Raw genomic sequence first — 14,649 nt, 5'->3', positions numbered from 1 at the left:
CCTTTTCCCGACACTGTTCTATATTTTCCAAAGAGATTCTGAAAGGCTACGTTAAATTTCATGGTGGGATCGTTCCCTTTACCTTTTTCCAGCAGGACTGCGGGATGCGCATCTCTGCGTAGAACGTTTGGCCCACAAAACTTTTAAAACACGTTCTAGAAGCGGACCACTAGCTCAACTTCAAAGTCTCAAGACGCAAGACGCCCCGTTCCACTACCCCTCCGCAATGGCTGACTTACCTACTAAACCCAGGTAGTCCGCACCTCCGTCCCTTTCCGAGCTCCCGGCGCCCTCTTGGCCGCCGTAGACGCATGATGACGTCACGCGGCGTCGTGGCTGGTTTCCCTGGTGACGGTTGCCAGGACAGCGCAGGACAGCGTCTGAAGAGGCGACGGAGCTTCTGCAGCTAGAGATGGGGAGCAGCGGAGCAAACACTGTAAGTGCAGGGAAAACTACAGAATGGTTCCGGCTGGAGTCAAGGGAGCAAATAGCCGCCAGGAGGCCTGGCCGGAGCCAGGGTGTATACCTGTGTAAAGATTTATTGAGCTGTACACTCACTTTACTCATGTAAATTATAATTCAATTTAAAAATTATACCTCAACTAAAAGCAGTAATTAGGGACTTCCCTGGTGGTCCAGTGGTTAGGACTCCGCGCTCCCAATGCAGGGGGCTCGGGTTCGATCCCTAATCAGGGAAGTAGATCCCATATGCCACAACTAAAGATCCTGTATGCTGCAACTAAGACCTGCTACAGCCAAATAAATATTTAAAAAAAAAAAAAGCAAAAAAACAGGAATGATATCTGAGCCCCATTCCTAGGAATTGATATTTAATTGGTCCAGGGATGTGCCACAGCATTGTTATATTTTAGAAGCTCCTAGGAGATTCTAATGTTCAGCTAGAGTTGACAGCCACTGCTTACAGGGATAGGAAGGAATCAACTGTTGACTCTGAGTAATGGGGAGAGTATCCTGATGGCACAGTCAGGGATGGAAGGGTGTGTCGGGGGTGGGGTGGGGCGGTGACGCTCAGTACAGTTCAGCTGTTGCTTTCAGGGGATCTGAAGTGAGGGTGGGTCTTCCAAGCTTCCACATGGACACCTGCAAAGCTAAGCAGGAAACTCCAGGTTTGGGGAGTTGTAAACAGGGCTTACTACGAGTTGAGCACTCTTTAAAAAGAAGCACTTCGTAGAGTTTGCTTCAGCTCAGGCTCCTTTTCCTACTCCGAGGGCAAGATGACAGAGGATGAAGGCTCACAGGACACCTTGAGGCTCCAGTTTAGAGCCATGCAAGAGATGCAGCACAAAAGGTTACAGAAGCAGATGGAGAAACGGAAGGAAAAAGAACTGAGCCTCCAAAGCAGAGGTGATGACCAAAGAGAGCCCCTGGAGATGTCTGATGGCCTCAGCGTCCTCCAAGCTGGGGAGCAGAACTCGAAAACCAGCTTTGAGCAGAGGTAAATGTAAGCTTGGACTCTCCCAGGGGCACTGCAGGGAAGTAGGGAAGAAGGGGAGAATGACTGCAGACAGTTCGACAGTCCAGTTGGCTAGATGTATGTTTATCAACTGAGACTCAAGAGGTTTTGACATAGAGATTGTTACTGAAGACTCTTGCATCTGATAGAGGGTCTGTGGGCATATAGACATAACTTGGCATGAAATTTATTCAAAAACCATGTGAAGCCAAATGGAAAATTTTGAAACCCATCAAGGTGTAGTTTATTAAGAAAAAATTGGTTTTTGAGGAGCCAGTTGGCTGGCTCTGATATCTCACAGATGATCACTGCTCCAAACCTCACCTGAGACTGTTCTGCCCCAACTTCCCTTTCCTGACACATAAGGACACATAAACCTACCTCTCATAAAGAAGCACTTGATGGGTTCCTTGCTTTTATCTAGTTGGTGAAAAAGTTGAAGAGTCCAAAATCTTCTCATTTTGCTCTAAATTTGATGGTATCCTACAGATGCAGTGATTTATATAGGCTATTAGAAGCAGAAGTCTCCATTGATACAAAAGTTTGCTAGCCATTTTGCTAAAAAAAAAAAAAAGCACAGTTGTTGAGCTATCTCTTTGCTTCTGGTTTCACCTAGAATCTATTTTCTCCATCTACAATTCTACTTTTCATGGTTTCTCAGTTTTCACAATGATCTACTGAAAAATGCTAATTAGAAAAAATTAAGATATCAATAATTGAAAAAATTCATAGGGCTCCTAAATATTAGATCTAAGTTAACCCCAGACCAATTTCCAAATGATCTTTCCCCAAGTCGGAGAAAGTGGAATTTGTGGATACTTGAGCTGTTGGTATCCAACGATATTATTAATAATAGCCGTTATCTAATAATTAGTTGAGCTTCCCACGTGGCTCAGTGGTAAAGAATCTGCCTGCAATGCAAGAGATCCAGGTTTGACTCCTGGGGCGGGAAGACCCTCTGGAGAAGGAAATGGCAACCCAGTCCAGTATCTTGCATGGGAAATGCTGTGGACAGAGGAGCCTGGTAGGCTACAGTCCATGGGGTCACAAGAAAATTGGACATGACTTAGCAACTAAACAAAACAACAATAATTACTGTTACCTTTGAGCTTCCCAATTGGCACTAATGGTAAAGAACCAGCTTGCCAATGTAGGAGACATAAGAGATGCAGGTTCAATCCCTGGGTCGGGAAGATCCCGGGAGGTGGGCATGGCAACCCACTCCAGTATTCTTGCCTGGAGAATCCCATGGACAGAGGGGCCTGGCGGGCTACAGTCCATAGGTTGCAAAGAGTTGGACACAAGTGAAGCAACTGAGCAGACACACATGCATAATTTCTATAACTTATTTACTTCCTGAGCAACTGCCTCTATGGAGCAGGCTTCATGCCTAATGATGGAAACGATCACAGACCCATCAATCACACATTTCTCATGTTTTAAAGTTCTGAAAAAAGTGTTGCAAGACAATGTAAAACATACAATACCAGTCGCCTATTCTGATTTCCTGTTGGGTTAACCTGAGACCCAGAGCCCTGGCCTCAGCTTAAGGCTTAGACAGTCCTCTTTGGTCTTCTAATTGTTGTTCAGTCACTCAGTCACGTCCAACTCTTTGTGACCCCGTGGACTGCAGTACACCAGGTTTCCCTGTCCTTCACCATCTCCCAGATGCTCCATCTTGCTCAAACTCATGTCCATTTAGTCAGTGATGCTCTCCAACCATCTTGTCCTTTGTGGTCCTCTTCTCCTCCTGCCTTCAATCTTTCCCAGCAGTAGGGTCTTTTCTAATAAGTCAGTTCTTCACATCAGGTGGCCAAAGTGTTAGAGCTTCCGCTTTAGCCTCAGTCCTTCCAATGAATATTCAGGGTTGGTTTCCTTTAGGATTGACCGGTTTGATCTCCTTGCAGTCCAAGGGACTTGATCTGAAGAGTCTTCTCTAATACCACAGTTCAAAAGCATCATTTCTTCAGCACTCAGATTTCTTTACAGTCCAACTCTTACATCCATACATGACTACTGGAAAAACCATTGCTTTGACTAGACGGATCTTTGTTGGCAAAGTAAAGTCTCTGCTTTTAATATGCTGTCAAGGTTTGTCACAGCTTTTCTTTCAGGGAGCAAGCGTCTTTTAATTTCATGGCTGCAGTCACTGTCCACAGTGATTTTGGAGCCCCCAAAAATAAAGCCTCTCACTGTTTCCATAGTTTCCCCATGTATTTGCCATGAAGTGATGGGACTGGATGCCAGGATCTTTGTTTTTTGAATGTTGAGTTTTAAGTCAGCTTTTTCACTCTCCTTTTTCACCATCATCAAGAGGTTCTTTAGTTCCTCTTTGCTTTCTGCCATAAGGGTGGTGTCATCTGCATATCTGAGGTTATAGATATTTCTCCCAGCAATCTTGATTCCAGGTTGGGCTTCATCCAGTCCAGCATTTCGCATAATGTACTCTGCACAGAAGTTAAATAAGCAGGGTGAATATAAGCATAGAAGTTAAATAAGCCTTGACCTACTCCTTTCCCAATTTTGAACCAGTCCATTGTTCCATATCCGGTTCTAACTATTGCTTCTTGACCTGCATAAGGTTTCTCAGGAGGCAGGTAAGATGGTCTGGTATTCCCACCTCTTTAAGAACTTTTCCACAGTTTGTTGTGATCCACACAGTCAAAGGCTTTAGCATAGTCTATGAAGCAGAAGCAGATGTTTTTCTGGCATTCTCTTACTTTTTCTATGATCCAATATGCAAGTAAAACTAGAGGGCCTTCCCTGGTGGTCCATTGGTTGAGGCTTTGCCTTCCAGTGCAAGGGCTGCAGATTCCTGTTGGAAAGCTAAGATCCACATGCCTCGGGGCCAAAAAACCAAAACAAAAAAGAGAAGCAGGGCTTTCCTTGTGGTCCAGTGGGTTAAGAATCAGCTTTCAATGCAGGGGACACCGATTCAATCCCTGGTCCAGGAAGATCCCACATACTGTGGGACAACTAAGCCCATGTACCACCACTAGAAGAAAGCCTGCATGCAGCAACCAAGACCCAGTGCAGCCAAAAATTTTAAAATAAATAATTTTAAATTATAAAAAAAGAAGCAATATTGTAACAAATTCAATAAAGACTTTAAAAAATGGTCCGCATCAAAAAATCTTTAAAAAATTAAGACTATAAATTTCCTTCTAAGTATCACTTTAGCTGCTGTTCACAAGCTCTCAGATATATTGCTTCTACAGTCAATTCATTCTAAATGCTTCATAATACACATTATGATTTCTTCTTAACCCATAAATAACTTACCAGCGTGTGTGTATGTGTAAGTTTAGTTCCAAGCATATGACAACTTTGGAGTTCTTTTCTGAATTTTTGCCCTTTTTTAGTATTGATTTCTGATTTTAGACAATTAATATTAAAGAAAATGGTCTGCATGATGCTCATTATTTGGAGTTTGATAAGATTGCCTTTGAAGCCTACAATACATTTTTATGCATGTCCCATAGATGCTGGGAAGGTGTATGAATTCTCTGGGCAGGGTTTTACGTAGCTCTGTTGAACCCCTAATAAACCACAGCATTCAAAGCTTGTTGCTCCTTTCACTTATGTGCATGTCCTTGATCACTATTTTGAGAATAGTATGCTAAAAATCTGCTCATTGAGATTCCCCTTAATTTCTCCTTCCTGTTTTATACAGAACAGTTCTAGTCACCACCCAGTACCCAGCCAGGGACAACAAACCTGGGCCACGGAGGCCTGAGCCGCCTGTGATTCTGCCTTTCCCTTGCAGGGTGCTTGAAGATGAGATCGAACAGCTTCGGGATCAACTCCGGGAAACAGTGGATGAGAACGGGCGATTATATAAGTTGCTGAAGGAGAGGGACTTTGAAATCAAACATCTCAAGAAGAAAATAGAAGAAGACAGATTTGCCTTTACAGGTAACTGCACCACTATCATGACAGCTCCTACCCTGACGTCCAGGTCGGCTGGCCCAGCTACCATGGAGCCTACGGGGCAGACAAACAAGTTCCGGAGGGCAAGTGTGAAGAGAGAGTGCAAGGGTCAGCTGTAATCAAGCTTGTCCCGAGTTCCAGAAATGAGGGATGGGGAGAGGAATGGAGCAGGCAGGGTGGGCCAGCATGCCAGGAACCGGGAGCACGAGAACATCAGAGGCAGAGGGCAGGCATTCCAGGCAGTGTGGGTGAATCGCTGGGACTCATGACAGTTCTCCGTGGCATTTGCTGCATGTTCGGTGGGCTGATGGCATCCATTCTATCTCGATGCTCTGGCTCAAACATGGACGTGAGAAAAGCCCCAGCAGAAATAGGCATTTACTCTATACCTCTTACTGTTACTGGGCCAGAAGGGTAGATAAGACAGGGAATTTGGCTGTTCCCGGGGGATTTCCTAGAATCCAGCGGCATCTAGAGTGGACCTTGTCCCTTCAAGTCTGACTTGGACCCTGGCTCTGCTGCTTGAGACCTTGACCCCATGGGCCTGTTAGGGACCTTGGGTATGTTAGCCCTGTGGTATGGACTGGACATGACCACTGACTCTGTGGTTCTAAGCTAGACCTTGTTCTAACAGATGTGGTGGAGACTTTGGCCCTGGTTTCCTCTGCTCCATGCATTGAGCAATTCCCAGGTGGCTGACTAAGAAAGTACAAAGTCAGTGTCACCAATCACAGAGGGCAACATGCCTCACCTGGCATCTGCCGGAGCATCCACTCTGCCTTTGCTAGTAAATGCCCTTAAGAGTAGGTGCACCCAGAGGACCAGTGCTGAATTAAAATGCAAGGAGAATTTGGTATCTTAAAAACTCTTACGCCTCCCTCCATTCTTTGGCCTTTTCTGTCTAAAATAAAGCTATACTGAAGAGAAGGCAACACCTAACCTGGCTTGGGTTTCAGATGCAAAGGGGCAGCTTTTGCAAGGCTGTCTCTCAAGGCTGAGAGGCTCCAAGGGGAGAGGAGATGTCTTCATGTTTTGAAGAGGAAAGTCTGACAGGCTCAGTTCATGTTTTTAAACCAGGCTGCTGACAGCTGATAAACTGGGTTTCCTTTGGCTGGATTTTTCATGTTTGCTTTAGTTTTTCCATTTCTTTGTACAATTCTTTAATGATTGCGCTAGTGCTTACAACACACAACTTTTCATGGCCTACTTAGAAGTATTATTTTACCACTCAAGTGGGATGAAGAAATTTTACCACCATATGGACCGCTTTACCCTCCCCCTTACAGTACAACTCTTAAGTATTGTATCTGTGTATGTTGGAAATCTCATCAGAGAATCCTATCATATTTTCTTTCAACCATTATACGTGAACCGTGAACTTCCAGATGTTGGATTTAGAAAAGGCAGAGGAACCAGAGATCAAATTGCCAACATCTGTTGGATCATCAAAACAGCAAGAGAGTTCCAGAAAAACATCTACTTCTGCTTTATTGACTATGCCAAAGCCTTTGTGTGGATCACAACAAACTGTGGAAAATTCTGAAAGAGTTGAGAATACCAGACCACCTGACCTGCCTCTTGAGAAATCTGTATGCAGATCAGGAAGCAACAGTTAGAACTGGACATGGGACAAAAGACTTGTTCCAAATAAGGAAAGGAGTATGTCAAGGCTGTATATTGTCACCCAGCTTGTTTAACTTATATGCAGAGTACATCATGAGAAATGCTGGGCTGGATGAAGCACAAGCTGGAACCAAGACTGTCAGAAGAAATATCAATAACCTCAGATATGCAGATAACACCACCCTTATGGCAGAAAGCAAAGAAGAACTAAAGAGCCTCTTTATGAAAGTGAAAGAGGAGAGTGAAAAAGTTGACTTAAAACTCAACATTCAGAAAACTAAGATCATGGCATCTGGTCCCATCACTTCATGGCAAATAGATGGGGAAACAGCAGAAACAGTGACAGACTTTATTTTTCACTGCAGATGGTGACTGCAGCCATGAAATTAAAAGATGCTTGCTCCTTGGAAGAAAAGTTATGACTAACCTAGACAGCATATTAAAAAGCAGAGAAATTACTTTGCCAACAAAGATCCGTCTAGTCAAAGCTATGGTTTTTCCAGTAGTCATGTATGGATGTGAGAGTTGGACTATAAAGAAAGCTGAGCACCAAAGAATTGATGCTTTTGAACTGTGGTGTTGGAGAAGACTCTTGAGAGTCCCTTGGACTGCAAGAAGATCCAACAGTCCATCCTGAAGGAAATCAGTCCTGAATATTCATTGGAAGGACTGATATTGAAGCTGAAATTCTAATACTTTGGACACCTGATGTGAAGAACTGACTCATTTGAAAAGACCCTGATGCTGGGAAAGATTGAAGGTGGGAGGAGAAGGGGACAACAGAGGATGAGATGGTTGGATGGCATCACTGACTCTGTGGACCTGAGTTTGAGTTAAGTCCAGGAGTTGGAGATGGACAGGGAGGCCTGGCATGCTGCCATCCATGGGGTTGCAAAGAGTCAGACATGACTGAGTGATTGAACTGAACTGAATTATATTAATACACATTTTAAAGAACTTGACGATATAAAATATTCTATTTACCCAGATATTTTAGCATTTCTGTGCTTGCCCATTTACTGCTGCCCCTATCATCATGGGGATGGCGGCTTCAAGAGTGGGGCTTGGGCTTCCCTGGTGGTTCAGTGGTAAAGATTCCACCTGCCAGTACAGGAGACGCCAGTTCAATCCCTGATCTGGGAAGATCCCACATGCCTCAGAGCAATTAAGCCCATGCACCACAACTACTGAGCCTATGCTCTACAGCCCAAGAGCCACAACTGCTGAGCAGAGCTGTTGCAACTACTGAAGCCTGTGCATCCTCGAGCCCATGCTCTGCAGCAAGAGAAGCCATCACACTGAGAAGCCTGTGAATCGCAACTAGAGAGTAGCCCCTGCTTGCTGCAATAATGAAGACCCAGCACAGTCAAAAATAAATAAAATTATTTTAAAAAATAGTGGGGCTTGTCTGGAGACAGAGTTGGGAAAGAATAAGCAAAAGAAAAGGATTTCCCCCATTCGCTCTGAGCCCACTGCCTGCCCTTTGGACGAGAGAGGGCAGATCACTTTGACCGCTTTCTGATGTCTAGTTCCAGGATTTGTAATGCTTTTGAGTCCTGGGAGGGAAACATAACCAGAAAACTCACCACTGGACCATCTGCACTTCTAGGTTTTGTTTCCTTCCCCAGGTTCTTTCTCCTTACGTGTCATCATCCTCTTCGACATGAGGTGGCCGAGGGCTACTCCTAGTTTCCCCAGTCACTGCCTGGCCCAGGTCAGCAGCAGCAAGCTTGTTCAACATGCAGGCCTGTGTTTTTAATGGACCTCACCGTTTCCCTTCATTTTAGGGACAGCTGGTGTGGCTGGGGATGTGATTGCCACCAAAATCGTCGAGCTGTCCAAAAAGAACCGGGTGCTGATGGCAGAGTCCGAGGGTGCGAAGACCAGGGTGCGGCAGCTGAGCAACCGCATCCAGGAACTGGAGCAGGAGGTGAGGAATCTCAGGTGCGCCGTGGGCTCCTCACACCCCACACCACTCCTCCAGAGAGGGAACACACTTAGATGCCTTGGGTCCTTCGCAAGGACTTTGGGCCAGTGTTTGCCCTGAGTCCCTCAGTCTGTCATATCCTGAGAGGGGAGTGTTGGGAAGCAAGGAGGAAGCAGGCCTGGAGAGGTAACCCAGCACACTGGAGAGGATGCGAGCCTGGAGCCTGACCACCCAGGTGTGAATGTCAGCTCCACCACCAACTTGCATTGTGACTTTGAGCCAGTTACAGTCTCTCTGTGCCTCAATTTCCTCCACCAGTCACATGGCAGTGATAATGGCGCTCACCTCAAGGTTTTCTGAGGATTAAATGACTTAATGTTGTAAAATGCTTAGAACAGTACCTAGCAGGTAGTTAGCACCAAAAAGATGTTGTTAGATACATTATCAGGGATTCTGGCTAACTTGAAGCTAGAACCAGGAACATTCCATCAGTCTGTCCCATGTTTGTCCACCTTCCCTCTCTGCTGCCCCTACCCTCTCACAGCTGATCATAAACGCCTCCAGCTGAGCGAGGGCACAGCCCCAGCGGCTCATGGTCCCTCCAGAGCTGGAATGAACCTACGTGCATAGCTTCTCCTCCTGTGGCTGGAGGAGCTGAGGCTGGCAGAGGTTAAGAGGCTTTCTCAAGTCACACAGCATGTGGTGGTGCCAGACTTCAAATCCAGTTCTGTTGTTCTCCAAAACCCTCCTCAGGCATTATACTTGGCATTGCATTAGAACCTCTTTATTCTATAACAAATTTTTTTTGAGAACCATCTCAGGCTCTGTGCCAGGCCCTGGGGAGACTGTGAGGCGCAAAATAGTCCTATTCTTTTCCTCCTGGAGTCAGACCAGCAGCAAAGGCCCCTTCGAGGAGGTAGCATGCATAGTGGGTCCCTGGAGGATGAAAAGGGGCTAGACTCGGAGGATTGAGGCTGGGGCCTCCAGACAGGGGACCCAGCAGGGGCAGAGGACCTAAATATGGATAAAGGCCTGAAAGAGGGCCAGTGTGACCGAGCGTGGAGCAAGGTGAGGTCAAAGAGGTGGGAGGGCGGGTCATGCCCAGCCGTGTCAGACAGGGGTGGTCTTGGTGTGAAGGACAACTGGGAAGCCCTTAAAGGGTTGGTTGACTGTCTGTATATAGCGGCGGTCTTGGCCAGCCCACAAGCCTGTCAGGCAGGTTTCTTAGAGTCTCTGACCTTGTTTCCTTGAGTGTAAGGTGAAGTCTGTAATTCCTTTTCTCTCTGTCTCCCAGGCTGTTATTAGATGCAGATCATGGCTGCAGAATCATTATTTATTAAGCTGTTCATGAATCCTAGGACTGCTCCATTCCGTGACTTGGGAATGGGGCAAACAATCAATTAAACCCTTTCCCATCGCAGAATGGCTTGTAAAAGACAGTTCTTCCATTAATGGGCCTTAAAGTGAGCTGAAGAGACAGGCTACTGAGATCAGTGACTACACATCTGACGGCAGCACCAGAGGCCTTCACTCAAGGTGCCACAACCACTGAGTAGAATCAAATATTAAGTGCCAGGTTTGCTTTTTCAGCTGCAGATGACGCAGGCCAGGCTGCCAGCCAAGGGACCCACTGACGCAGGAGCCAAGCCACCGAGGACCCAGATGGGAGACAAAGTCTTGGTATGAATTCTCTTCTGTGCTGGGGAGTGTGTGAGGCCTGGGCTCCCCTCTTCCATGGGGGCGCAGGTGTCTCTCTCGGGGGTCCACCTCCACCCCGCTGCTGAGCCAGTGCTGCTACTGCAGCAGCATCCTCAGAGTAGCCATCAGGGCACAGTGACCGAGTCTACCGTCTGAGGCCAGGAATGCCCCAGTGAAGGCTACTGAGGGTCTAACTGATTTAGTTCCCAGAGAGGGAGGTTAGGAGGGGCCTGAGGACCCTGGAATTCTAGAATTTCAGGATCAGGAGGGAAGGCCTGGTCCAGCTGGCCTCCCGCTCTCAGCCCAGCCATGAAGGATCTCTGTTACAGCCTTCTCACTGGGAGACATCCAGCCTCTACCTTACCCCAGCGACAGGGAGCTCACTCTTCCTCAATGGAACCCTGGTTTCAGAGGGAGGCAATCCATATTGTGGTAAGTCTTCCCTTGGTGGAACTCCAAATCTACAGAGTAAAAGTGATTACTGGGAATGGGGGCTGTTTCCAAGATTCCAGTTTTTACTAAACCAGTGAGCCTCCATGAAACCCAGGAAATGGGAATTACAATTCCATGAAGGAAGGCAGTCTGACCCAGTGGGCTACTGGTGAGGGGCACCGAACCCAAGCCAGACAATAAATAGCTCAGAGTCTCAAGAACAGGCTTCCTAGGTGGCTCAGTGGTAAAGGATCTGCCTGCCAATGTAGGAGACAGAGGAGATGAGGGTTCAGTCCCTGGGTTGGGAAGATCCCCTGGAGGAGGAGCATGGCAACCCACTCCAGTATTCTTGCCTGGAGAATCCCCATGGACAGAGGAGCTTGATGGGTTACAGTCCATGGGGTCACAAAGAGCCAGACATGACTGAGCAACTGAGCACACACTCAAGAACATCCCAGGAGGCCTCCCCACAGTTTTTTTTTTTGTTCTTGTTTTTTTTGACTGCACCACATGGTTTATGGATCTTAGTTCCCTGACCAGAGATTGAACCTGGGGCCCCAGCAGTGAGAGCACCAAGTTCTAATCACTGGACAGCCAAGGAAATCCCCCCATTGTTTTCTTCAGCCAAATGAGTTGGTGAAACGGAATCTAAGCCTCAGTACTCCCAGTTCAGTGCCCCCCTTTCCACCCAATCGTCCCTGTTGTCTATGACTCAGGGTCAAGCCACATCATGCCTGTCTCAAGGAGAATTCAGTCCTCTCCTCGGTGTACAGTGATGGGCCCCTCCATGTACAGGGCGACATATCTCTTGAAGGCTAGTCTTGTGTAGACCTGTCTCATTGCTAGGGAGGCAGTGGAGGGGCTCTGCCCTCAATGGGGGCCAGACTGGGTGTCATTCAGCGCTCTGCCCAGCTCTGGGGGATGCTGCTAAGCTGCCCCATGTACGTCCCCATCTCTGACTGGGACTGTGCTGGGTGGGAAACTGCTCATTCAGTCACTTGTTGAGCCTGATGGGATTTTCTGTAACACAGAGAATCAAAGACCAGCCCACTGTCCACAAGGGGGCTCAATAGGGGAGATGAGTAGGCATATTGAAGGAAGGAGCAGGGACAGGGCCCTCAGGGAGAGCCCCCTGGCTCGGAGTTCACAGAGGGAACGCACTCCACCCGAGGCCAGGAGGTGGGATGGGCAAGGGCTTCCTGAGGTGGCCTTGCTGGAGTAGGAAGGTAGGGGTGGCCCTTCCAGCAGAAGCAGCGCAAGCTCAGAGCAGGAAAGTGTCACTGTTCCTATTCTGTCTGTTAGCTGGGCATCAGTTAGACAACATTTGGCTGCAGCCCAGGGCCCATGAGGAGGGAAAGGGGAACATAACAAAGGGGAACAAACAAGGGGTGGGGTCACCTGCGGAAGGAAGCCTTGACAGTAGGTGGAGCAGGAGCTCCAACTTTGTTCTCTGGCAGCAGGGAGCCTGGGAGGTTTCTGATGGACTGCAGTCTCCACTCCTCAGGACACACGTCTTCCCCAGCCTCTTCTGATGAGAGCGAGAACAATAGCCATGTCCCTTTCATTAGACTGTTCAGGTCAACCCAGGCCTGGGCCAGGCTCCATAGCCTTCGGGCTCACCCCCGTCTGGGCCCAGAACTCCAAGTGCATTCCAGAGTGAAGCTGAACGCCCTCTCTGCATGGGGCCTCGTGAAGCTGTTGTTGTGTGTGGCCTTGGCACTGTCTGCTCCCCTAGACACCATTTCAGGTATTCCCTCAGGGGAAAAAGCCAAGACCCCCAGAAAGCCTGTGGTATCTCACTCTGGGCAGAAACAGCTCTGAAATGCCAAAGAGGTGGGGTTGGCACAGCTTCCCGGGTTGGGGGTGAGGTGTGGAGCCTGACAGAGCAGATGGGGTGATGCCCTCACCACAACACCATCTAACCCTCAGCCACCTTTGCCAGCTGCTGACCCAAGTCAAGTTATGCCCCCTGGGCATCACCGTCTGTCAGAATCTGCCCCAAGGAGCACATGCATTATCCCATCAACACTCACAGGTACCCCCGGGGCTGGTATAAGATGCCCCCATTTCACAGACGAGAAAATGAGGCTTGGAGAGGTGTGTGGCTGCCTGGGCTCCAGACTGAGATGCAGTCTGAGTGGCCTTTCTGTGCCCTTATGCTCTCAAGTTCTCTCAGTTTCTGCACCACCACCCACCAGAGCCTGGGGGACAGGGCGGGAGGGGGGTTGTCAGGCAGGGGCTGCTGCTTCCTAACCCAGGGCAGATTCAAAGCAGCACCTTAGCAGGAGGCAGACAGGCCCCCAACAGCAGTGGGAAGGGATGGCAGACAGCCAGACGGGGGAGGGACAGACAAAAAATTAGATTAAAAAAAATAAAAAGATGCCCTTGTGTTTTGCCTAAGTTCTCAGGTTGCAAATTCTGCTCACACTGGTTACTCTATTCAGCCTCATGGTGGCGCTGTGAGGACGCAGGCATTTCCTAGGTGAGGAGACCCCGTGAGTCCAGGCTTTCCTGGCTGTGTGTGCAGGTCTAGTTGCTCTGATCAGTGGTTTTCACAGGGGATGCCCAGAACCTCTGGGGTCCATGGGGCTCCCCACCCCCAGTCTCCTGGGGTCTATCTCTCACCAACATTCCCTGGAGGTTTTAATCTGTGCCTACTAAGAAAAATTCAGCAAGCCACTGTGGTATCCACCCTGTTTCCCAGAAGTTTAAGCCACCTGATGTCTTGGGACAGGAGCAGATGGTCTCAGTGTCACTGCCTAGTGGGACCCTCAGCCCACCAACCAGTGTACCTGTTGCCACTATGCAAAGGCATCAGTCCCAGCTTAAACTGGGAGAATCAGTTGGTGCAAGGGAAGGACCAGGCTTCTAATCCTACTGCTGTCACCTCAGCCAGCTGTGTGCCTGGGAGGGCATGTATTTCCCTTCTCAGGAACTTATTTTCATCACCTATGGAAAGGGTTTGAATGGGCTGGCCCTGGAGTCCCTTTAATGCCAAAGTTCTGTGAGCCTCAGGAACTTCTATTGAAGCCAGAAATGCGGAGCACATTAGCTCGCCATTTTGAGAAAAATTTCATCCAAATAGTTTACATGAAATATTATTAAAAAAAAAAAAAAAGACACTGCTAAGAACTCCAACAGGCAGAGTTTTCATGGTTCCTGCAATTCTTTATGCCACAGAAATGGAGCACTGGGGGATTAAACTGGGTCCTGATTTCTTTTTTCAAAAAATAATGTTATTCATTCATTTATTTGTTTTTGGCTGTGCCGAGTTTTGGGCTTTTCTCTAGTTGCGGTGTGCAGGCTTCTCATTGGGTGGCTTTTCTTGTTGCAGAGCACTAGGGCGCACAGGTTTCAGTAGTTGCAGCACGTGGGCTCAGGAGTTGCAGCTCTTGGGCTCTCGAGCACAGGCTTAGTACCTGTGGCACATGGGCACACTTGTTCTGCCGCATGTGAGGTCTTCCCAGATAAGGGATCAAACCCGTGTCTCCTGCATTGGCAGGCAAATTCTTTACCAGTGAGCCACCAGGGAAGCCCTGGGTCCTTATTTCTATTTAGTGAACGT

General features: G+C 47.9%; 1 protein-coding gene across 1 annotated transcript in view; it reads left to right on the top strand.

The window, feature by feature from the left end:
• Positions 1-806: 806 nt before the first annotated feature.
• CCDC13 (coiled-coil domain containing 13) overlaps positions 807-14,649 on the top strand; it is a 36,369-nt gene continuing 22,526 nt past the window's right edge. The window contains exons 1-4 of the mRNA XM_043886715.1: positions 807-1,456; positions 5,241-5,389; positions 8,815-8,957; positions 10,545-10,634. Coding sequence (XP_043742650.1) covers positions 1,236-1,456; positions 5,241-5,389; positions 8,815-8,957; positions 10,545-10,634 — 603 coding nt within the window. The 5' untranslated portion in view covers positions 807-1,235. The remainder of the gene's footprint in view (positions 1,457-5,240; positions 5,390-8,814; positions 8,958-10,544; positions 10,635-14,649) is intronic.

Source organism: Cervus elaphus, chromosome 24, assembly GCF_910594005.1.
Source record: "Cervus elaphus chromosome 24, mCerEla1.1, whole genome shotgun sequence".
NCBI classification, from domain to species: domain Eukaryota; kingdom Metazoa; phylum Chordata; class Mammalia; order Artiodactyla; family Cervidae; genus Cervus; species Cervus elaphus.
The sequence above is the reverse complement of the archived record's forward strand: the minus strand, read 5'-3'. Positions and strand labels throughout refer to the sequence as shown.